The sequence below is a fragment of the Henckelia pumila genome, chromosome 1, assembly GCF_033568475.1.
Source record: "Henckelia pumila isolate YLH828 chromosome 1, ASM3356847v2, whole genome shotgun sequence".
In the NCBI taxonomy this organism is placed as follows: Eukaryota; Viridiplantae; Streptophyta; class Magnoliopsida; order Lamiales; family Gesneriaceae; genus Henckelia; species Henckelia pumila.
In genome coordinates, this window is record NC_133120.1 from 98,847,403 (window position 1) to 98,873,875 (window position 26,473).

The following is a 26,473-nucleotide window of genomic DNA, read 5'->3' on the forward strand; positions in this document are numbered from 1 at the left end:
GTACTTCAATCTGATGAAGCTGAACTCGACGAGACTTTGAGTTATGTCGAAAAGCCGATTCAGATTCTTGATCGTAAAGAGAAGCAACTTCGTACGAAGACTATTCCGCTTGTGAAGGTTCAGTGGAGTCGTCATGGTATTACAGAAGCGACTTGGGAGACTGAATCAGATATGAGACAACAATTTCCAGAGTTATTTCATTGATGTGAGTCTCCTTTAGTTTTTTGTATCTGATATTTGATTTGATTGGTTGTTATTACTAAGATTTCGAGGACGAAATCGAGTCTTAGTGGGGGAGAATTGTAACGCCCGGAATTATTTAATTTTAATCCGAGAATAATTAATTTGGGAATATTTGGAGTTTGGATTTAAATTCTAATATTCTTAAATTGATTAGGATTGAAATTGAATGAATTGAGTAATTGAGGACTAAATTGCAATTATGGAACTCTTGAGGGGCTAAAGTGCAATTTATTATGAACTTATCAGAAATTGGACTCCTTACTCAGCTTTGCACGTGTATTCTTCAAATGTAATCAGAATTGTTTCACTTCTTTCAGCCAAGAAACGAGAGAGCAGAATTTCCAATTTAATTCTTGATCTTCAAATCTTCATATCTTGAGCTACGATTATCTGAATTCGATTCCGAAAGATGTTTTGGAATCCTCTCGTCAAGACCTTCGATTTGATTGTGTAAACAGGACAAGTGAACTCGAGAACGTTGAATTCGAAACCGATAGAAGAACACACAAGGTTGGTTGAGTTTCCTTTGGCATTCTTGTTGAAGTTCTTGTGGAAGGTTGAGTTGATATTGAACAGAATTTGAGTTGTGTTTGGTAATTGATCTTGGACAGAATTGGACAAGCTCAAAGACATCCTAGACATCACATTTGAAAGGTAAAAGTGGACTACAATTTGATTGGGATTATAACTCGAGATGGTTTGTATCGAGTTCCCACAATTCACATACTTGTTTGCTTAAGTGCTCTTATGTGTTTTACCTTGATTACTTGGATAAGTCTTTGATATAATGAATGCTTTGCTTATGATATATGTTGCATCCATCTTGATGACTTATTCCTTGAATTTGAAATGAACGGACACGTTCGAATAGACGATTTGAGGGATTGTATATGTATGGCCTGGGTGGTTGTTTTAGCCTAATGTCTGAACTACATATATAATGGCTTCAAAGTCTAGAGGAGCAAGATAGTAGCCCCACCTCGATAGGGTGTGTCGGTGGATTAGCTATGATATCTTCTTCTCGGGATCCCAGTCGATGAATGACGAAATGAACCTTGTTTTGAAAGCATGCATTGTATTTACTTCTATATCATGATTGTGATATTGATTATGCATGTTTAGTTGCTTTTACTGGGAAATCTATTTCTCACCGGAGTTATCCGGCTATTGTTTTGTTGTATGTGTCATTGCAATAGGAGGAAGTGGAACCGGGCAAAGGCGGACTTAAAGAACAAGGGATGAAATCGATATAGCGTGAGGATCCGAGTTAGGAGTTATGTGTGCTGTTATGAAGTTTAATGAGTCTTAATCATGATCATGTTTAAGGATACTTGTACCAAGACTTGTAGATGATTGAGTTGTGATTTTGTTGATGTTTATAGGATTGGAAATATGTTGTAAATCCTTGAATCAACATAAGGTGTCTTGATCTGGATATATGATAATGTTATTGCATGTTATACGAATGATGATTATGTTGTAAAGCCTTGGAATGGTTTATTACTAGCATTAAAAGCATGTTAGAATGCATGGTAGTTGTTATGCTTGATTTCATCATGTCTAGATTTTGGTAGGACATGATCTTGAATCAATCATAGGTATGATCTCGTTTTTGACAGCAGCTGAGCCATATTTTTTTTCTGTTGGTTTGGCTGGCGCACGGGCGAGCTCCTGCTCGCGCGCGCGCGAGCCAAGCCAGGGGACCTCGGTCCCATTGGCCGGCGCGCGCGCGAGGGGTGATGCCCGCGCGTGCGCAGTGCAACTTATTTAAAAAAAAAAAAAATTTTTTATTCTTTTGTTTAGACTTTGATTATTGTCTAACATGGTTTAATAATGATTAATGAGATTAATGAGAGATTAGAACTCGGGTCATCACAGAGGCAGACATGAGGACTCGCTACCCGGAGTTATTCGAGTAAGAACTTTAATTTCGAGGACGAAATTCAATTTAAGGGGGGGAGAATTGTAACACCCGAAAATTTTAATACGTAAATTTGCATGCATAATTAAGGAAAATAATTATTTAAAATTTATATTTGGGTTAAATGACATTTATGTGTTATTATGTGAATTATATGCATGATTTAATTTATTTTAGCATTTAACCCGCTATTTTAGAATTTTTAGATTTTAAAAGAATTATTGGTTTTGATCGCGTAGACGGGACCGTGGACGGACGAGATACCAAAATTTTCTTAGCCAAAAATATTTTATGAGTTTTATGAGCCTTAAAATATTATTTTAAGATATTTTTGTCAAGAAAGTTTTAGTATTTAATTATATACTTATTTAAGGGTTGATTTTTAGCCAAAATAAGTCATTTTATTGACTTTTATTAATTTTTAAAAATCCCTTAATTCTTAATTTCGGGATTTGAGTTTTAGTATCAGATTATTATTATTATTAGGAGTTTTAAATAAAGTTTTGTTGGTATATTATCTTTATGTTGATTATTATTATTTATTTAAACCAATATCTACTCAAATTAAACCTAAAAATCAATCCCTATACTGATTAAAAAATCTTTAGCCGCCTCCCCCATATTTTTTCATCATCTTCCTCACGTTTCATCAGAAAGTTTCACACCATAGCCAAAGCCTTCTAGGTTTTCAAGAAATCAAGAAGATCTGTTCGTCCCGGAGCGCCGTACACGCGATTATTGTCTCGTTTCTTCATTTATCTTCGTCTAAGGCATGTCTAAATCCTTCTCTTAGCCACCATATAAGCTATTAATCATGCATGATGATTTTTATTTCAGAATTTATCAGGAACTTTTCGTTTTATGCAAGAATGTATGATTTGATGCATGTTTGTTGATGGTTTCAGTCATGATTCACGTTTTCTTGTTGCATGGCTCGGTCCAGAGGCTAGGGCTCGGTCAAGAGGTGTCCTAGGGTGTCTTAGGATCGAGCAAGTTCAATTGGTTCAGGCTGGTTTGGGCTAAGTTCGAAGTTGGTTCAGTTGGGGGTCTTAGAGGCGCGCAGACTAGGGTTTTTGGAAGAGGGGATCGGTCCAAGGCTAGGAGCCATGGCTCGGGCTGAGACATGGTGGGTTAGGACCGCCCAGATGTGGGCTACATCTGGGCGGTGGCGCTCCAGCCAGGGGTGTAAGGCCCAAAAATATTAAATTATTAATTATGGGATTTGAGAATTAAATTCCATATTAAGGGCTAATATTGATTTGAGAAGTTTTGAAAATGATAGATTTAATTTCCGAGCTGAAAATATTTAATTTGAGAATATGCGGATTTTGAGAATTAAATTCCGAGAATTCTTAAATTAAAAGAATAAATATTCGATTTGAATATTTATGGAATTGAAGATTTAATTCCATGTTTCGGAAATTAAAGAAGATGAATTTGGAAGATATAACTCGATCAGAGACTGATTTGTACATACTGACATTTGAAGGGCTGAAGTGCAAACGGTCGAGATTATTTAATTAATCCGAATTTAATTTATTTTAATCCGAGTATATTTAATTTGGGAATGTTTAGAGTTTTGATTTAAATTCTAATATTCTTAAATTATTTTGGATTGAAATTGAATTAAAACGAAGGCCGAGGACTGAATTGCAATTACTGAAGACTTGAGGGACTAAATTGCAATTTATGCAATAGCTATCCAATTTAATCAAAATGAAACGTGTTTGAAGCAAAAAGGTTTCAGAAAGTTAGAACAGAGGTCGAAACCTCTTCCTTTTTCTTTGAATTCGATTGTTTCAAAACGCCGTAACTTTTGATCTGTTCGTCCGATTTCAATTCCGAAAGATGTTTTGGAATCCTTGCGATGAGTACTTCGAATTTATGTAAGTTTCTGAGTACTTTAAGTATGTTTTGTAGAACGAAATTGGCAGAGATCAGTACATGAGCATATGATCTTGTTCTTGACGTGTTGTCTTGTTTATATTCGAAACCGGATTGAAGATTTAGTTTTGAATGAATCGTATGGATTCTCCAGCATGTATTATCGAAATTTTAGCTGCTGGTATGTGGTTATTTGTCTGGTTTATGATCACATATGCTGATATGAGATTGAATTCGAAGTCGATATTTCGTCGGTTATCGATTTTCAGTCGTTATGCCGTCGATTGATGTTTTGAAACCGTTGTTGATAGTCTATGATTGAGCCAATGATCTGAAGATCATATACTGATTTTGTTAGAAGATAATCTTTGTTGGAAAACTGGTGTTCAGATCAATCACGATTGTTACCCGGTGCAGCGGAAGTTTAAAAATTTTATCATGGAACAATTCCATAGTGTGGGTATCAACCGTTTAACGATTAAATTATTTGTGTGTGTAAAATTCAAATAACAATTAATTAAATTTTACCTTCAATCTCGAAGCGAGATTATTGGACACCAACAGAATTAATCTGCTCTTGTTGTCTCTCCCAAGAACTGATGAACTCCTTCAATCAGGTCCACGAATGGGGTTTAAATCCCTCTGATAGATTGCACTAGAAAATCTATCAGAAGTTTTTCTGCGAAGAGATTAAACGAATCTGATTCGTTATTCCTGACTGCAATTCAAAATCACAGACCGGAATTTCTCTGACAGAGAGGGAGGGGTGATCGGCCGAATTATTGAGAGAGAGGCTAGGGTTTTTCAAAAACTCTGTCTCAAAATTATGACCTGTTGTGTCTAATTTCTGTACTGCAATAACTTATTTATAATGCAGGCCACTAACACCTTAGGGCCCATTAGTCATAAGTTGAGGCCCGACAAGCAAAGCCCGCATGTTCAGAAATTAATATAAAATTCATCGTGACTCCGATTGATAAACCGATTTTACCAATGTGCACAGAAACCATTTCTGCACATTTTAAAGTCAAGATAAATTTTCCTGAATCCGAATTCAGTGATTTCCAAAAATGTACATCCCTATGTCATTTTAGGAAATCCTACTCCCTTACTCTTATTTAAGAAGTCCAACTTCTTTATTCATTAAATTTAACTCTTTAAATTTAACTATCTCAACGGGGATTAAAAACTCCATTACACTGTGTGACCCTCAATGGTTCAGGGATACAGCTAGCCGTGGGCTCACAACTCCTTGTGACTCGGAACAACGATTTCCGACTTGCCCAACGAATCATGGTAAAGCGCCTAGCAACATCGCCCCATGATTCCCTAGGTATCACTGATAGTGCCTACAAGAACCAGTAGATTTTGGTTAGCGTACAGTACGGTCCCTTCATCCATATATCCCGATCGAATCAACAACCATTGGTATATCGAGAGTCGCTCAAGATTCGATAACTATGCAATACATCTTGAAGATCAAATTAGTGACATCGCATGTGCTACTAAGAAACCATTTCTTAAATCACATCAAGTACTCTGGCCAGAGATTCGTCACACTAATATCTCCTCAGATCGCATAGGATATCCACACTCGCAAGTATGTGGTGAATCCTTGACAACAATGCATCGACTCCTATATGTGTTGTAACTGTACCCAATCCCGACACCTGATGACCCCCATAGAGTCGGTAAACGAGTCAAAGCACAGTACTAGCATATAGAGTCTCCATGATGTTTCAAGTAGTAAGGACTAATGGTGTACAACCAAAACCGCGGACTTTATCCACTCGATAAGTGATAACCACTTGGAAAGTCCGGATAGGGTAGTTCGATTATTCATCCTATGAATATCCATTTGCATGCTTCGAACATCTCCATGTTCCCTACCAATGAAACGTGGTACTCCGCATCGCAAATGCTAGTCTCAAACTCGAGCGATCCTTATCCTTATTATCGGACGGCTCAATTGACTAGGAACAGTTTAGAATATACAGTGACTATAAGATGTATTTCATGATAGACATCCCCATGTTCTACCACATCTTACATACACTATAGTATATTCAAGGTCTTTATCAAAACAACAATAGTATATCACAATATAACAATATGAAGAAAGATAAAGTCATTGCAATTAATAAAAGTGTAAATTATATTAAACAAAAGATCGTTTGTACAAAGAGTCATCAAAGCCCATAGCCACAAGTTGGCTCACTGGGCACCCACTCTTTCAATCTCCCACTTGCCCTATAGCCAACTAGTCATACTACGTAGACCCATTGCTTCGCGATGTTTGTCAAACAATGGTCCTGGCAAGGGCTTAGTAAGCGGATTAGCGATATTGTCTGCAGAGGCCACTCGTTCGACAGTGATGTCTCCTCTTTCCACAATCTCCCGGATGATGTGGTATTTCCTCAGTACGTGTTTGGATCTTTGATGAGACCTTGGTTCCTTTGCTTGAGCAACGGCACCCGTGTTGTCACAGTACACCGGGACTGGACCAACATATTCAGGAATGACGCCCAACTCTTGGACGAACTTCCTCATCCAAACGGCCTCTTTAGCAGCAGCTGATGCTGCAATGTATTCAGCCTCAGTGGTGGAATCCGCTGTGGTGTCCTGCTTGGAACTCTTCCAAGAGACAGCACCGCCATTGAGCATGAACACAAATCCAGAGGTTGACTTCGAGTCATCCACGTCACTTTGGAAGCTAGAGTCGGTATAGCCTTTCAATTTCAGATCTCGTCCTCCATATACCATGAACATATTCTTAGTCCTTCGTAAGTACTTAAGAATGTCCTTCACGGCTTTCCAATGCATTTGACCGGGATTAGCTTGATATCTGCTCGTGACACTCAGAGCAAATGCTACATCCGGTCTGGTAGATATCATCCCATACATGATACTACCTATAGCTGACGCATATGGTACATGTGTCATATTCTCTATCTCTTCATCAGTCTTGGGACACATAGACTTGGATAGAGAAACTCCATGACACATGGGTAGATGTCCTCTCTTGGACCCATCCATTGAAAACCGTTTCAATATGGTGTCGATGTAGGTTGATTGAGTGAGTCCTATCATTCTCTTAGATCTATCTCTATAGATCTGTATCCCAAGAATGTAGGATGCCTTACCCAAATCCTTCATCGAGAATCTACCTGATAACCATATCTTTGTTGACTGCAACATCCCTACATCATTACCAATGAGTAGGATGTCATCAACATAAAGTACTAAGAATGTCACAGCATCCTTAACTACTTTCTTGTACACGCACGGTTCCTCCGGGTTCTTGATGAAACCAAAATCTTTTATTGTTTCATCAAATTTCTGGTTCCAACTTCTTGATGCTTGTTTTAGACCATAAATTGATCTCTGAAGCTTGCATACCTTATGCTTGCTTCCCATGGATGTGAACCCCTCTGGCTGCTTCATATAGATTTCTTCCTTAATGTCTCCATTAAGAAAAGCAGTCTTCACATCCATTTGCCATATCTCATAGTCATACCATGCAGCTATGGCAATAAGGATTCTTATGGACTTGAACATTGCAACTGGTGAAAAGGTTTAATCATAGTCAACTCCTTGTCTTTGAGTGTAAACTTTCGCCACCAATCGCGCCTTGTAGGTCAATACCTTACCATCAGGCCCAAGCTTTCTCTTATAGATCCATTTACACCCTATTGGAACAATTCCATCAGGAGGATCTACTAAAGACCAAACTTGGTTTGTATGCATCGAATCTAATTATCACTGCATAGCTTCAAGCCATAAATTTGAATCCGCATCAGAAATTGCTTCCTTGAAGTTTCTTGGATCACATCCAATGTCGGGTTCATCTTGATCCCCTTCAAGAAGAAGACCATATCGAATAGGAGGTCTAGAAGTCCTCTCGGATCTTCTAGGTGCAGGCGTGTCCAGCAATGGTTCCTGAGGTGTAGGATCGTTATTTTGTATTTCGGGTTCTTCTCGAACTTCTTCGAGTTCCATCATCTCGCCTTTCTTATCTAATAAGAACTCCTTCTCCAAGAAGGTGGCATTCCTAGAAACAAACACCTTTGTTTCAGCAGGATAATAGAAATAATATCCGATTGAATTCTTCGGATACCCTACAAAATAACATAAGCTGGATCGACTATCCAACTTATCTCCCACTGTCTGCTTCACGTAAGCAGGACATCCCCAAATCCTTAAGTACGAATACTTAGGAGCTTTGCCATTCCATAACTCGTATGGTGTTTTGTCCACTGCTTTAGTGTGGACGTTGTTCAACAACAATACCGCCGTTTCAAGCGCATAGCCCCAAAACGAAGGTGGAAGCTCAGTGAAGCTCATCATGGATCAAACCATGTCCAACAAAGTTCGATTACGACGCTCCGATACACCATTCAGCTGTGGTGTCATAGGAGGAGTCCACTGAGAGAGAATCCCATTCTCTTTTAGATAGTCCAAAAACTCGGTACTTAAGTATTCTCCACCTCGATCCGATCGAAGTGCTTTAATACTTTTACCTAGCTTGTTTTCTACTTCAGCCTTGAATTCTTTGAACTTTTCAAATGCTTCAGACTTATATTTCATTAAATATAAATACCCATACCTTGAATAATCGTCAGTAAAGGTAATGAAGTAGGTGTGGCCATATTGAGTCCCAACTCTAAATGGTCCACAAACATCTGTATGGATCAAATCCAACAGATTTTGACTACGCTCAGGCTTCCCCTTAAAAGGAGATTTAGTCATTTTCCCTTTTAGACAGGATTCACAAGTAGGTAGAGAGTTAATATCAGACATATCAAACATGCCCTCTCCCACTACCTTGTTCATCCTCCTTGAGGAAATATGACCTAGCCTAGCATGCCAAAGGTTCGCCGGGTTTTGACTATCGATTTTTCTTTTGTTTGTTGTTGCCGGTTTATCAATATAATTTATTGGAACGTCTTTTAGTTTTAAGTTGTATAGATCGTTTTCAAGTTGTCCATTTCCAATCAAACATTCATTCTTGTAAATTTTGCAAATCCCATTCACAAAATTGCAAGAATAACTATCTCTATCAAGCATAGAAACAGAAATAATGTTTTTAATCAAATCTGGAACAAATAAAACATCTCTCAAAAAACTTAGAATTGTTCTGCAAAAATGTCTCCTATAGCTTTGGATTTATCTCTGGAACCATTCCCGAGCCTTGACTGGGTCTCACCCATCCTTAGCCTATTACTTCTTGTCATCATTTGCAACTCATTGCAAATATGAGATCTACATCTGGTATCCAATACCCAAGAAGTAGTATTAAGAAAAACATTTTAATGTAAAACATACCCTTTGCAGTTCGCAACTGCTTGAGGTATTCCTTGCAGTTACGTTTCCAATGACCGGGTTTCTTGCAGTGATGGCAAACTTGTTTAGACTTGTCCAATTTTGCATGTAACATTTGGTCTTGAGATCATGGTCCAACCATTTCTCTAGTTCGGCCAACCTTTCGGCAGTTACATCAGCCGGGGCTGTTTTCGGAGAAGCCTTTTCTAACACTTTAGAAAATCTTTTCCGAACTTAGGACAATCTTAACTTATGGAATCATTCTGTATTGTTTGCGCCAATAAGTTTGTTTTGTTGGAGAATAGAAACATGTGGATTACTGAGATGAAACAGACAATTATCGATGATTGTTTAAGCAATTTACTAAGACATAAAATAGGCGAAATTTATTCTATGAATCTCACTCCCACTATTTTAACGATTTCACTACCCTCTAGTGAAAACGGGAAACTGTTTTCCTTAGTGAGAACATGGAGTCCAATTGACAAACTTATGGTCCCGAATAATATCAGCCAACCATAATTCTCAAAAGGTAGAGCCCAATTGCTTCCAAAGCAACCCCCATGTATTTACCTCATGTCCAATAAGGGCCCAATAATATGACGCCGTTTATAGTGACATGTCAAGATGACCCATCAATATTAAGTTGTGATGGACGGTCGCCATGTGGATCCCCAATAATATGAGCCGATCCCATGGGAGTTCCACCCAACTTACAACATTTGTCGATCCAATTTACAGCTTTCCGACGGACGGGCCCCCCCAATAATATGAGCCGGACCGTATCCGCGGGTAGCATCACATACATTGACCGTTGATGGAAGGTAGGAATATTTAAACAAATTTAAATTTCCTTTATTTATCTTGATATCAATTTTAAATCATATTTAAAATGAGGGATTTTAATTATAAAATATTTGTCTCATCATATTCAATTTATTGCATGCTTGCCGGATTCACGCAATTATGTCTAAACATGCATACAATCATAATATCATATATTATATAGGATGATCGATTCCATTTCTAATTGACCCGTGGTTGCCAATCACGGGTCTTAGTCCAATCCTAGGTAATATGCAGTATGCAATGCAATCCTATTACATGTGCTTCCAATTTACATTTCTTCAGTCTTTATTGTCTGCTGGGCCCACCATCTTCAAATCTTGATCTCCCACTAAATCTAATGTATTTACAATAAATAACAATGACAAGTAGGGGATACATTTTTAGGGGTGGGAACGGGCCATAAACCAAGCCCACTTTTATTACATATGACATTCATATTGGGCCATAAACCAGGCCCATTAATAAAACCAACAACAATAAAACAAAATGTAAATTCCTAACATACACCTACAAAATTGGTCATGGCAATCGATCATCCTTATCCAATAACTTTTAATTCAAAATTAATTTATTGGATAACATGCAGTGGCAATTCAAATTTAAACAAGATAAAATCATATTTTACATATAAAATCTCATTTCACATATAAAATCATATTTTATCTCTTTATCAAATAAAATCATATTTTATCTACAAAATCCAATTTTATAGATAAAATCATATTTTACTTAATATATCATAAGATCAAATCTTATCATCAATTGTACCAAAATAATTGATTTCAAAATTCAATTTAAGGATAAAATATTAAAATTTTCCAAAAATTCAAATTTATCCAAAAATCAATTTTAAAATTTACGGACTCGAACAATTCGATCCGAAATCTCGTGAACCAATCAAAAACAATTTTTGACCGGACCAAAAATAAAATTTTAACACATTAAAATTAATTTTAAATAAAAATTTAATTTTTCCCGCGGGCCGCCCGGGACACTCCCGGGCCGGCCCGCACCCGTGGGCGCGGGCCGGGGCAGCCCGGCTGCCCCTTTAGGGCAGCAACAGTTGCTGCCCTGGCGGCGCCTGGCGCCGCCCTGGGCGGCGCCGAACGTCGCCCATGGGCGGCGCCGTGCGCCCCCCTGGGCAGCGCCCAGCGCTGCCCTGCGCAGCGCACAGCGCTGCCCTGGCGGCGCTGAGCGTCGCCCCTGGGCGACGCCGTGCGCCGCCGTGGCCGGCGCCGTGCGCCCCCTTTGGGCGGCGCCGTGCGCCGCCCGGGGCAGCAACAATTGCTGCCCCACCGGGCAGCGATCCAATCGCTGCCCGGGTTTTGCCCCGAAAAATTTTTTTTATTTAAAAATATTTATTTTGTTTCAAAAACCGAGACTCAAAAATTTTGTACAATTGATTAATTTAATCGTTTGATCTGAGCAACCTGGCTCTGATACCACTGTTGGAAAACTGGCGTTCAGATCAATCACGATTGTTACCCGGTGCAGCGGAAGTTTAAAAATTTTATCATGGAACAATTCCATAGTGTGGGTATCAACCGTTTAACGATTAAATTATTTGTGTGTGTAAAATTCAAATAACAATTAATTAAATTTTACCTTCAATCTCGAAGCGAGATTATTGGACACCAACAGAATTAATTTGCTCTTGTTGTCTCTCCCAGGAACTGATGAACTCCTTCAATCAGGTCCACGAATGGGGTTTAAATCCCTCTGATAGATTGCACTAGAAAATCTATCAGAAGTTTTTCTGCGAAGAGATTAAACGAATCTGATTCGTTATTCCTGACTGCAATTCAAAATCACAGACCGGAATTTCTCTGACAGAGAGGGAGGGGTGATCGGCCGAATTATTGAGAGAGAGGCTAGGGTTTTTCGAAAACTCTGTCTCAAAATTATGACCTGTTGTGTCTAATTTCTGTACTGCAATAACTTATTTATAATGCAGGCCACTAACACCTTAGGGCCCATTAGTCATAAGTTGAGGCCCGACAAGCAAAGCCCGCATGTTCAGAAATTAATATAAAATTCATCGTGACTCCGATTGATAAACCGATTTTACCAATGTGCACAGAAACCATTTCTGCACATTTTAAAGTCAAGATAAATTTTCCTGAATCCGAATTCAGTGATTTCCAAAAATGTACATCCCTATGTCATTTTAGGAAATCCTACTCCCTTACTCTTATTTAAGAAGTCCAACTTCTTTATTCATTAAATTTAACTCTTTAAATTTAACTATCTCAACGGGGATTAAAAACTCCATTACATTGTGTGACCCTCAATGGTTCAGGGATACAGCTAGCCGTGGGCTCACAACTCCTTGTGACTCGGAACAACGATTTCCGACTTGCCCAACGAATCATGGTAAAGCGCCTAGCAACATCGCCCCATGATTCCCTAGGTATCACTGATAGTGCCTACAAGAACCAGTAGATTTTGGTTAGCGTACAGTACGGTCCCTTCATCCATATATCCCGATCGAATCAACAACCATTGGTATATCGAGAGTCGCTCAAGATTCGATAACTATGCAATACATCTTGAAGATCAAATTAGTGACATCGCATGTGCTACTAAGAAACCATTTCTTAAATCACATCAAGTACTCTGGCCAGAGATTCGTCATACTAATATCTCCTCAGATCGCATAGGATATCCACACTCGCAAGTATGTGGTGAATCCTTGACAACAATGCATCGACTCCTATATGTGTTGTAACTGTACCCAATCCCGACACCTGATGACCCCCATAGAGTCGGTAAACGAGTCAAAGCACAGTACTAGCATATAGAGTCTCCGTGATGTTTCAAGTAGTAAGGACTAATGGTGTACAACCAAAACCGCGGACTTTATCCACTCGATAAGTGATAACCACTTGGAAAGTCCGGATAGGGTAGTTCGATTATTCATCCTATGAATATCCATTTGCATGCTTCGAACATCTCCATGTTCCCTACCAATGAAACGTGGTACTCCGCATCGCAAATGCTAGTCTCAAACTCGAGCGATCCTTATCCTTATTATCGGACGGCTCAATTGACTAGGAACAGTTTAGAATATACAGTGACTATAAGATGTATTTCATGATAGACATCCCCATGTTCTACCACATCTTACATACACTATAGTATATTCAAGGTCTTTATCAAAACAACAATAGTATATCACAATATAACAATATGAAGAAAGATAAAGTCATTGCCATTAATAAAAGTGTAAATTATATTAAACAAAAGATCGTTTGTACAAAGAGTCATCAAAGCCCATAGCCACAAGTTGGCTCACTGGGCACCCACTCTTTCAATCTTTACATTTCAAACATGTTATGAGCTCAATCAACTCAAGAGATCGAATTTTGAACCGAGGAAGTTTGCTTACGGTTTTGGATGAGTTGTTTGATAATAGATGGATGTTTTGATAGCTGATAATTGAACCGAGATGTTCATTGAAATGTTGTTGATGTTGTAGCATCTTTATTCTTCAATTTCAGATTATTGTGAAGTTTTATTGACTCGAGAACGGGACTTCGTTGAAGGAAGAAGAAGTGAAGGTTTGGAAATGAATGGATTGAAGATGTATTGATATTTTGATACAATTCTGATATGATAGAATTGATCGAAGTTTGATATATCTGTTTTGATGATTATGTTCAGAGTTGAAGCATTCAGAACAAACGAAATACGAAGGTAAAAGTAGACTACTATTTGATTGGGATTACAACTCGAGATGGTTTGTATCGAGTTCCCTTAAATCACATACTTGTTTGCTTAATTGCTCTTATGTGCTTTACTTTGAGTTATTGAATAAGTTTTTGATGTTATGAATGCCTTGATGATGATATATGTTGCATTCATCTTGAAGACTTATTCCTTGATTTTGAAATGAACGGAAACGTTCGAATAGACGATTTGTGGAGTCGTATATGTATGGCCTGGGTGGTTGTTTTAGCCTAGCGTCTGATTTGCATATATGATTGCTTCAAAGTCTAGAGAAGCAAGATAAGTAACCCCACCTCGATCGGGAGAGTCGGTGGATTAGTTATGATATCTACTTCTCGGGATCCCAACCGACGAATGACGAAATGAACCTTGTTTTGAAAACATGCATTGTACTTACTTTTATATCATGATCTTGATATATGTTGTTATGCATGTTTAGTTGCTTTTACTGGGAAATATATTTCTCACCGGAGTTATCCGGCTATTGTTATGTTGTATGTGTCATGGCAATAGGAGGGAATGGAGCAGAACAAAGGCAATCTTGACGACCAAGGGTTGAAGAGATATAGCGTGATGATCCGAGTTAGATGGTTGAGTGAGCTGTCATGATGTAGAGTTGAGCTTTAAACATGATCTTGTTATAGCTACTTGTTTCACAACTTGTAGATGATCTAGTTGTTATCTTGTTGTTGTATTTAGGATTTGATAGATGTTTAAATCCTTTGAAACAACATGGTGTAGCTTGATCTTGAATGAATAACATTGCTTCTTGAATGATTATGAGCTCTTATGATTATGTTTTAAGGCTTTGTTATGATTCATTTCTATTAATGAGATCATGTTAGAATGCATGATAGCTTATGATATTGGAAAAGGCTTAGCATGAACTTATATTAGATGATAATTGCATGATAGAACCTATTTGACAGCAGCTGAGCCCCTTCGTTTTGTTTCTGGTGCGGTGGCCTGCGCACGGGCGAGCAACTGCTCGCGCGCGCGCGCAAGCCAGCCCATGGAGCCTCGAGCTCGATGAACTGCGCCCGCGCGAGGGGTGATGCCCGCGCGTGCGCAGGGAAATCCATTTAAAAAAAAAAAAAAAATTTTACTCTTTTGTTTAGACATTGTTTCTTGTCTAATATTGGACATTTGATTAAATGAGAGATTAGAACTCGGGTCTGTTGGAAAACTGGCGTTCAGATCAATCACGATTGATACCCGGTGCAGCGGAAGTTTAAAAATTTTATTATGGAACAATTCCATAGTGTGGGTATCAACCGTTCAACGATTAAATTATAAGTGTGTGTAAAATTTAAATAACAATTATTAAATTTTACCTTCAATCTCGAATCGAGATTATTGGACTCCAACAGATTTCTCTGCTCTTGTTGTCTCTCCCTGAAACCGATGAACTCCTTCAATCAGGTCCACGAATGGAGGTTTAATCCCTCTGATAGATTGCACTAGAAAATCTATCAGAAGTTTTCTACGAAGAGAATAAACGAATTTGATTCGCTATTCCAGACTGCAATTCAAAATCACAGACCGGAATTTCTCACGCAGAGAAGGGAGGGGGCGGCCGAATTTGAGAGAGAGGAGGCTAGGGTTTTCGAAATTTTGCTCTCAAAATTATGACCAGTTGTGTGTAATTTCTGTACTGCAATAACTTATTTATAATGCAGGCCACTAACAGCTTAGGGCCCATTAGTCATAAGTTGAGACCCGACAAGCAAAGCCCGCACGTTCAGAAATTAATATAAAATTCATCGTGACTCCGATTGATGAACCGATTTCACCAATGTGCACAGAAACCATTTCTGCACATTTTAAAGTCAAGATAAATTTTCCTGAATCCGAATTCAGTGGTTTCCAAAAATGTACATCCCTATGTCATTTTAGGAAATCCTACTCCCTTACTCTTATTTAAGAAGTCCAACTTCTTTATTCATTAAATTTAACTCTTTAAATTTAACTATCTCAACGGGGATTAAAACTCCATTACACTGTGTGACCCTCAATGGTTCAGGGATACAGCTAGCCGTGGGCTCACAACTCCTTGTGACTCGGAACAACGATTTCCGACTTGCCCAACGAATCATGGTAAAGCGCCTAGCAACATCGCCCCATGATTCCCTAGGTATCACTGATAGTGCCTACAAGAACCAGTAGATTTTGGTTAGCGTACAGTATGGTCCCTTCATCCATATATCCCGATCGAATCAACAACCATTGGTATATCGAGAGTCGCTCAAGATTCGATAACTATGCAATACATCTTGAAGATCAAATTAGTTACATCGCATGTGCTACTAAGAAACCATTTCTTAAATCACATCAAGTACTCTGGCCAGAGATTCGTCACACTAATATCTCCTCAGATCGCATAGGATATCCACACTCGCAAGTATGTGGTGAATCCTTGACAACAATGCATCGACTCCTATATGTGTTGTAACTGTACCCAATCCCGACACCTGATGACCCCCATAGAGTCGGTAAACGAGTCAAAGCACAGTACTAGCATATAGAGTCTCCATGATGTTTCAAGTAATAAGGACTAATGGTGTACAACCAAAAACGCGGACTTTATCCACTCGATAAGTGATAACCACTTGGAAAGTCCGGATAGGGTAGTTCGATTATTCATCCTATGAATATCCATTTGCATGCTTCGAACATCTCCATGTTTCCTACCAATGAAACGTGGTACTCCGCATCGCAAATGCTAGTCTCAAACTCGAGCGATCCTTATCCTTATTATCGGACGGCTCAATCGACTAGGAACAGTTTAGAATATACAGTGACTATAAGATGTATTTCATGATAGACATCCCCATGTTCTACCACATCTTACATACACTATAGTATATTCAAGGTCTTTATCAAAACAACAATAGTATATCATAATATAACAATATGAAGAAAGATAAAGTCATTGCCATTAATAAAAGTGTAAATTACATTAAACAAAAGATCGTTTGTACAAAGAGTCATCAAAGCCCATAGCCACAAGTTGGCTCACTGGGCACCCACTCTTTCAATCTCCCACTTGCCCTATAGCCAACTAGTCATACTACGTAGACCCATTGCTTCGCGATGTTTGTCAAACAATGGTCCTGGCAAGGGCTTAGTAAGCGGATCAGCGATATTGTCTGCAGAGGCCACTCGTTCGACAGTGATGTCTCCTCTTTCCACAATCTCCCGGATGATGTGGTATTTCCTCAGTACGTGTTTGGATCTTTGATGAGACCTTGGTTCCTTTGCTTGAGCAACGGCACCCGTGTTGTCACAGTACACCGGGACTGGACCAACAAATTCAGGAATGACGCCCAACTCTTGGACGAACTTCCTCATCCAAACGGCCTCTTTAGCAGCAGCTGATGCTGCAATGTATTCAGCCTCAGTGGTGGAATCCGTTGTGGTGTCCTGCTTGGAACTCTTCCAAGAGACAGCACCGCCATTGAGCATGAACACAAATCCAGAGGTTGACTTCGAGTCATCCACGTCACTTTGGAAGCTAGAGTCGGTATAGCCTTCCAATTTCAGATCTCGTCCTCCATATACCATGAACATATTCTTAGTCCTTCGCAAGTACTTAAGAATGTCCTTCACGGCTTTCCAATGCATTTGACCAGGATTAGCCTGATATCTGCTCGTGACACTCAGAGCAAATGCTACATCCGGTCTGGTAGATATCATCCCATACATGATACTACCTATAGCTGACGCATATGGTACATCTGTCATATTCTCTATCTCTGCATCAGTCTTGGGACACATAGACTTGGATAAAGAAACTCCATGACACATGGGTAGATGTCCTCTCTTGGACCCATCCATTGAAAACCGTTTCAATATAGTGTCGATGTAGGTTGATTGAGTGAGTCCTATCATTCTCTTAGATCTATCTCTATAGATCTGTATCCCAAGAATGTAGGATGCCTCACCCAAATCCTTCATCGAGAATCTACCTGATAACCATATCTTTGTTGACTGCAACATCCCTACATCATTCCCAATGAGTAGGATGTCATCAACATAAAGTACTAAGAATGTCACAGCATCCTTAACTACTTTCTTGTACACGCACGGTTCCTCCGGGTTCTTGATGAAACCAAAATCTTTTATTGTTTCATCAAATTTCTGGTTCCAACTTCTTGATGCTTGTTTTAGACCATAAATTGATCTCTGAAGCTTGCATACCTTATGCTCGCTTCCCATGGATGTGAACCCCTCTGGCTGCTTCATATAGATTTCTTCCTTAATGTCTCCATTAAGAAAGGCAGTCTTCACATCCATTTGCCATATCTCATAGTCATACCATGCAGCTATGGCAATAAGGATTCTTATGGACTTGAACATTGCAACTGGTGAAAAGGTTTCATCATAGTCAACTCCTTGTCTTTGAGTGTAACCTTTCGCCACCAATCGTGCCTTGTAGGTCAATACCTTACCATCAGGCCCAAGCTTTCTCTTGTAGATCCATTTACACCCTATTGGAACAATTCCATCAGGAGGATCTACTAAAGACCAAACTTGGTTTGTATGCATTGAATCCAATTCAGACTGCATAGCTTCAAGCCATAAATTTGAATCCGCATCAGAAATTGCTTCCTTGAAGTTTCTTGGATCACATCCAATGTCGGGTTCATCTTGATCCCCTTCAAAAAGAAGACCATATCGAACAGGAGGTCTAGAAGTCCTCTCGGATCTTCTAGGTTCAGGCGTGTCCGGTAATGGTTCCTGAGGCGTAGGATCGTTATTTTGTATTTCGGGTTCTTCTCGAACTTCTTCGAGTTCCATCATCTCGCCTTTCTTATCCAATAAGAACTCCTTCTCCAAGAAGGTGGCATTCCTAGAAACAAACACCTTTGTTTCAGCAGGATAATAGAAATAATATCCGATTGAATTCTTCGGATACCCTACAAAATAACATAAGCTGGATCGACTATCCAACTTATCTCCCACTGTCCGCTTCACGTAAGCAGGACATCCCCAAATCCTCAAGTACGAATACTTAGGAGCTTTGCCATTCCATAACTCGTATGGTGTTTTGTCCACTGCTTTAGTGTGGACGTTGTTCAACAACAATACCGCCGTTTCAAGCGCATAGCCCCAAAACGAAGGTGGAAGCTCAGTGAAGCTCATCATGGATCGAACCATGTCCAACAAAGTTCGATTACGACGCTCCGATACACCATTCAGCTGTGGTGTCATAGGAGGAGTCCACTGAGAGAGAATCCCATTCTCTTTCAGATAGTCCAAAAACTCGGTACTCAAGTATTCTCCACCTCGATCCGATCGAAGTGCTTTAATACTTTTACCTAGCTTGTTTTCTACTTCAGCCTTGAATTCTTTGAACTTTTCAAATGCTTCAGACTTATATTTCATCAAATATAAATACCCATACCTTGAATAATCATCAGTAAAGGTAATGAAGTAGGTGTGGCCATGTTGAGTCCCAACTCTAAATGGACCACAAACATCTGTATGGATCAAATCCAACAGATTTTGACTACGCTCAGGTTTCCCCTTAAAAGGAGATTTAGTCATTTTCCCTTTTAGGCAGGATTCACAAGTAGGTAGAGAGTTAATATCAGACATATCAAACATGCCCTCTCCCACTAGCTTGTTCATCCTCCTTGAGGAAATATGACCTAGTCTAGCGTGCCAAAGGTTTGCCGGGTTTTGACTATCGATTTTCCTTTTGTTTGTTGTCGCCGGTTTATCAGAACGTCTTTTAGTTTTAAGTTGTATAGATCGTTTTCAAGTTGTCCATTTCCAATCAAACATTCATTCTTGTAAATATTGCAAATCCCATTCACAAAATTGCAAGAATAACCATCTCTATCTAGCATAGAAACAGAAATAATGTTTTTAATTAAATCCGGAACAAATAAAACATCTCTTAAAAATAACTTAAAACCGTTCTGCAAAATTAAACAAACATCTCCAATGGCTGTAGCTTCAACTCTGGAACCATTCCCGAGCCTCAGCTGGGTCTCACCCATTCTAAGCCTGCGACTTCTTGTCATCACCTGCAAATCATTGCAAATGTGAGATCCACATCCGGTATCCAATACCCAAGAAGTAGTATTAAGTGAAATGTTTATTTCAATATAGAACATACCCTTTGCAGTTCCCAACTGCTCTAGATATTCCTTGCAGTTGCGCTTCCAATGACCGGGCTTCTTGCAGTAATGGCAAACATCCTTGGATTTTCCATTGTTTGAAGCCTTTGTCTTGTGCTTCTTCTCGGGTTCGACTTTCTTGGGTGGGGCAGAACGTTTCTTACCCTTCGTACTTGGCCCCTTCTTAGCAGAAGATGAGGAGCCCACCAAGAAAGCTGGTTTATCCTTCTTTAGTGTGGATTCATATGTCACAAGCATATTGACCATCTCTTCAAGGGTGGCCTCTATCTTGTTCATATTAAAATTTACCACAAATCCGTCAAACGAAGAAGGAAGAGACAGAAGCAGTAAATCCACGTTGAGTTCATGCTCCAACACCAAATCAAGGGTCGCTAACTTTTTTATGAGCCAAATCACTCGTACCCCATGATCACGGACCGAAGTCCCTTCACGCATGCGACACATCATCAGCTCCTTAACAGTAGCGAACCTTTCAGCCCTCGATTGAGCCCCAAAAAGTTCCTTGAGTTGAGCGTGAATGTCAGCAGCATTCACGGTGTCCTCAAATCGCCTCTGGAGTTCATCAGACATCGAGGCTTGCATATAGCATTTGGTCTTGATGTCATGATCCCACCATGCATCAAGTTTGGCCAATTCCTCCGGACTTACGTCAGCTGGTGCTTCCTTCGGAGGTGATTTCTCTAACACGTAGAGCATCTTCTCCGAAGTCAAGACAATCTTCAACTTCCGGAACCATTCCGTATAGTTTGCGCCAGTCAACTTGTTTTGTTCGAGGATCGAGAATAATGGATTACGCGAATTCATTGTATGAAATACTGAAAAGAAAAACAGACATATATCAATGATTGTTTAAGCAATTTACTAAGACATAAAATAGGCGAATTTAATTTTATGAATCTCACTCCCACTATTTTAACGATTTCACTACCCTCTAGTGAAAACGGGAAACTTTTTCCTTAGTGAGAACATGGAGTCCAATTAACAAACTTATGGTCCCGAATAATATCAGCCAACCATAATTCTCAAAAGGTAGAGCCCAATTGCTTTCAAAGCAACCCCCATGTGTTTACCTCATGTCCAATAAGGGCCCAATAATATGACGCCGTTTAAAGTGACATGTCAAGATGACCCATCAATATTAAGTTGTGATGGACGGTCGCCATGTGGATCCCCCAATAATATGAGCCGATCCCATGGGAGTTCCACCCAACTTACAACATTTGTCGATCCAATGTACAGCTTTCCGACGAACGGGCCCCCCCAATAATATGAGCCGGACCGTATCCGCGGGTAGCATCTCATACATTGACCGTTGATGGAAGGTAGGAATATTTAAACAAATTTAAATTTCCTTTATTTATCTTGATATCAATTTTAAATCATATTTAAAATTAGGGATTTTTAATTATAAAAATTTGTCTCATCAATTTCAAATTATTGCATGCTTGCCGGATTCACGCAATTATGTCTAAAACATGCATACAATCATAATATCATATATTATATATAGGATGATCGATTCCATTTCTAATTGACTCGTGGTTGCCAATCACGAGTCTTAGTCCAATCCTAGGTAATATGCAGTATGCAATGCAATCCTATTACATTAGCTTCGAATTTACATTTCTTCGTCTTTATTGTCTGCTGGGCCCACCATCTTCAAATCTTGATCTCCCACTAAATCTAATGTATTTACAATAAATAGCAATGACAAGTAGGGGATACATTTTAGGGGTGGGAACGGGCCATAAACCAAGCCCACTTTTATTACATATGACATTCATATTGGGCCATAAACCAGGCCCATTAATAAAACCAACAACAATAAAACAAATGTAAATTCCTAACATACACCTACAAAATTGGTCATGGCAATCGATCATCCTTATCCAATAACATTTAATTCAAAATTAATTTATTGGATAACATGCAGTGGCAATTCAAATTTAAACAGGATAAAATCATATTTTATATATAAAATCTAATTTTACATATAAAATCATATTTTATCTCTTTATCAAATAAAATCATATTTTATCTACAAAATCCAATTTTATGGATAAAATCATATTTTACTCAATATATTCATAAGATCAAATCTTATCATCAATTGTACCAAAATTAATTGATTTCAAAATTCAATTTAAGGATAAAATATTAAAATTTTCCAAAAATTCAAATTTATCCAAAAATCAATTTTAAAGTTTACGAACTCGAACAATTCGATCCGAAATCTCGTGAACCAATCAAAAACAATTTTTGACCGGACCAAAAATAAAATTTTAACACATTAAAATTAATTTTAAATAAAATTTAATTTTTCCCGCGGGCCGCCCGGGACACTCCCGGGCCGGCCCGCACCCGTGGGCGCGGGCCGGGGCAGCCCGGCTGCCCCTTTAGGGCAGCAACAGTTGCTGCCCTGGCGGCGCCTGGCGCCGCCCCTGGGCGGCGCCGAGCGTCGCCCTGGGCAGCGCCCAGCGCTGCCCTGCGCAGCGCCCAGCGCTGCCCTGGCGGCGCTGAGCGCCGCCCCTGGGCGACGCCGTGCGTCGCCGTGGCAGCAACAATTGCTGCCCCACCGGGCAGCGATCCAATCGCTGCCCGGGTTTTGCCCCGAAAAAAAATTTTTTTATTTAAAAATATTTATTTTGTTTCAAAAACCGAGACTCAAAAATTTTTGTACAATCGATTAATTTAATCGTTTGATCTGAGCAACCTGGCTTTGATACCACTGTTGGAAAACTGGCGTTCAGATCAATCACGATTGATACCCGGTGCAGCGGAAGTTTTAAAATTTTATTATGGAACAATTCCATAGTGTGGGTATCAACCGTTCAACGATTAAATTATAAGTGTGTGTAAAATTTAAATAACAATTATTAAATTTTACCTTCAATCTCGAATCGAGATTATTGGACTCCAACAGATTTCTCTGCTCTTGTTGTCTCTCCCTGGAACCGATGAACTCCTTCAATCAGGTCCACGAATGGAGGTTTAATCCCTCTGATAGATTGCACTAGAAAATCTATCAGAAGTTTTCTACGAAGAGAATAAACGAATTTGATTCGCTATTCCAGACTGCAATTCAAAATCACAGACCGGAATTTCTCACGCAGAGAAGGGAGGGGGCGGCCGAATTTGAGAGAGAGGAGGCTAGGGTTTTCGAAATTTTGCTCTCAAAATTATGACCAGTTGTGTGTAATTTCTGTACTGCAATAACTTATTTATAATGCAGGCCACTAACAGCTTAGGGCCCATTAGTCATAAGTTGAGACCCGACAAGCAAAGCCCGCACGTTCAGAAATTAATATAAAATTCATCGTGACTCCGATTGATGAACCGATTTCACCAATGTGCACAGAAACCATTTCTGCACATTTTAAAGTCAAGATAAATTTTCCTGAATCCGAATTCAGTGGTTTCCAAAAATGTACATCCCTATGTCATTTTAGGAAATCCTACTCCCTTACTCTTATTTAAGAAGTCCAACTTCTTTATTCATTAAATTTAACTCTTTAAATTTAACTATCTCAACGGGGATTAAAACTCCATTACACTGTGTGACCCTCAATGGTTCAGGGATACAGCTAGCCGTGGGCTCACAACTCCTTGTGACTCGGAACAACGATTTCCGACTTGCCCAACGAATCATGGTAAAGCGCCTAGCAACATCGCCCCATGATTCCCTAGGTATCACTGATAGTGCCTACAAGAACCAGTAGATTTTGGTTAGCGTACAGTACGGTCCCTTCATCCATATATCCCGATCGAATCAACAACCATTGGTATATCGAGAGTCGCTCAAGATTCGATAACTATGCAATACATCTTGAAGATCAAATTAGTGACATCGCATGTGCTACTAAGAAACCATTTCTTAAATCACATCAAGTACTCTGGCCAGAGATTCGTCACACTAATATCTCCTCAGATCGCATAGGATATCCACACTCGCAAGTATGTGGTGAATCCTTGACAACAATGCATCGACTCCTATATGTGTTGTAACTGTACCCAATCCCGACACCTGATGACCCCCATAGAGTCGGTAAACGAGTCAAAGCACAGTACTAGCATATAGAGTCTCCGTGATGTTTCAAGTAGTAAGGACTAATGGTGTACAACCAAAAACGCGGACTTTATCCACTCGATAAGTGATAACCACTTGGAAAGTCCGGATAGGGTAGTTCGATTATTCATCCTATGAATATCCATTTGCATGCTTCGAACATCTCCATGTTCCCTACCAATGAAACGTGGTACTCCGCATCGCAAATGCTAGTCTCAAACTCGAGCGATCCTTATCCTTATTCTCGGACGGCTCAATCGACTAGGAACAGTTTAGAATATACAGTGACTATAAGATGTATTTCATGATAGACATCCCCATGTTCTACCACATCTTACATACACTATAGTATATTCAAGGTCTTTATCAAAACAACAATAGTATATCATAATATAACAATATGAAGAAAGATAAAGTCATTGCCATTAATAAAAGTGTAAATTACATTAAACAAAAGATCGTTTGTACAAAGAGTCATCAAAGCCCATAGCCACAAGTTGGCTCACTGGGCACCCACTCTTTCAGGGTCGTCACAAGGGGTGGCCGGAGCTGGCCGGCAGCAGACCAAGAAGGCCTGCTGCTCTCGGCCAAAGTGAGCTGGGCAAGGGGGATCGGGTTTTTGGGCAGGGCTAGGTTTGGGCCGGGGTCTTGGGGTTCGGGTCGGGCCTGGGGTGTCATGGGTCAGGTCAGTAGGATCCGGGTCCGGGTTAGGTGGGCCGGGCTCGGGTATTTTAATTTTTAATTAATTAAGAGTTTAATTGATTTTTGGGCTTTAATAATTAGTTAGAAAATTATCTGGGCCTCCAAATAATTTTATTTGGATCTTAAATAATTTATTTAAGTTGGCCCAATGATTTTTATGGGCTTGGGAGCCCCTGAGAATTTTCGGGTCAGTCAGTGCATTTTTGGGCCAGTCTAGAGTTTTATTGGATTTAATTAAGTTAAAGGGCTTAAATAATTTATTTAGGCCCAGTTAAGTTTAATTAAGTTATTTGGGCTAAAAATATGATTATTGGGTTTTATTTAAGTTTAATGGGCCTAGATGAGTGACCAGCAGTCTGGACCAACCCATGAAAAATAAATAAGTCCGGAATATATATATTTAATTATTTTTATGCATGAAGTCTATTTTAAGTATATTATGAAAAATTAATTAAATATATATTACAAACATATTTTCAGTGCATGCATTCATGAAATTTCTTATGTAAATAATTATGTAAATGATGAGCAATAAAATATTTTGGTGGAAATTGAAGTATGTGTGACATAGGGGTGGTTTTCCACCATATGATTCGGTAGTTTTACTACCATAGGAGTGGTTATCCATCATATGATTCGATATTTTACTACAATAGGAGGTGATTTATCACCGCTGTAAGGCCCGAAAATATTAAATTATTAATTATGGGATTTGAGAATTAAATTCCATATAATGGGCTAATATTGATTTGAGAAGTTATGAAAATGATAGATTTAATTTTCGAGCTGAAAATATTTAATTTGAGAATTTATGGATTTTGAGAATTAAATTCCGAGAATTCTTAAATTAAAAGAATAAATATTCAATTTGAATATTTATGGAGTTTAAGATTAAATTTCATGTTTCGAAAATTAAAGAAGATGAATTTGGAAGATACAACTCGATCAGGGACTGCTTTGCAAATATCGAAGTTGAAGGGCTAGAATGCAAAAGGTCGGGATTATTTGATTAATCTGAATTTATTTAATTTTAATCCGAGTATATTTAATTTGGGAATATTTAGAGTTTCGATTTAAATTCTAATATTCTTAAATTATTTTGGATTGAAATTGAATTAAAACGAAGGTCGAGGACTAAATTGCAATTACTGAAGACTTGAGGGACTAAATTGCAATTTATTCAATATCTATCCAATTTAATCAGATTTCTCAGCATTTACACGTGTATATGTGAAAATGGATTCAGAAGATTGGAAATTTGGAACAGAGAAAGTCGAGACATTCGACTCCTTTTTCTTTTCAATTTTCAAAACCCCGTAACTTTTGATCCGATCGTCCGATTTCGATTCCGAAAGATGTTTTGGAATCCTTGCAATGAGTACTTCGATTTGATGTAAGTGAGGTTTCTGATAGATTTTGACATCATTATATTGGACAGATCAGATGTTGAGCATGAATATGGCTTTTTAATGGTTTATGTAGTTCCGTATCGATGCCGAATCGGTTATTTGATATCGTATGAATTCCAATGAGTTTTTACAGCATGTATCTCGAATATATACTTCTGATATGCTGAGAATATGATGTTATGTTGCTGATATGTTGATT

At 38.9% G+C, this 26,473-nt stretch overlaps 1 protein-coding gene and 1 long non-coding RNA gene across 2 annotated transcripts in view; one reads left to right on the forward strand and one right to left on the reverse strand.

Annotated features, from left to right (window-relative positions):
• Positions 1–605: 605 nt before the first annotated feature.
• LOC140873898 (uncharacterized) lies at positions 606–1,520 on the forward strand. Its single transcript, XR_012148106.1, has 3 exons — positions 606–753; positions 855–897; positions 1,440–1,520. It is a non-coding gene; the product is annotated as an uncharacterized lncRNA (long non-coding RNA).
• A 1,928-nt stretch (positions 1,521–3,448) lies between these two features.
• Positions 3,449–26,473, reverse strand: part of LOC140870422 (aspartic proteinase A2-like) — a 70,987-nt gene continuing 47,962 nt past the window's right edge. Inside the window, exon 4 of the mRNA XM_073273005.1 lies at positions 3,449–3,494. Coding sequence (XP_073129106.1) covers positions 3,449–3,494 — 46 coding nt within the window. The remainder of the gene's footprint in view (positions 3,495–26,473) is intronic.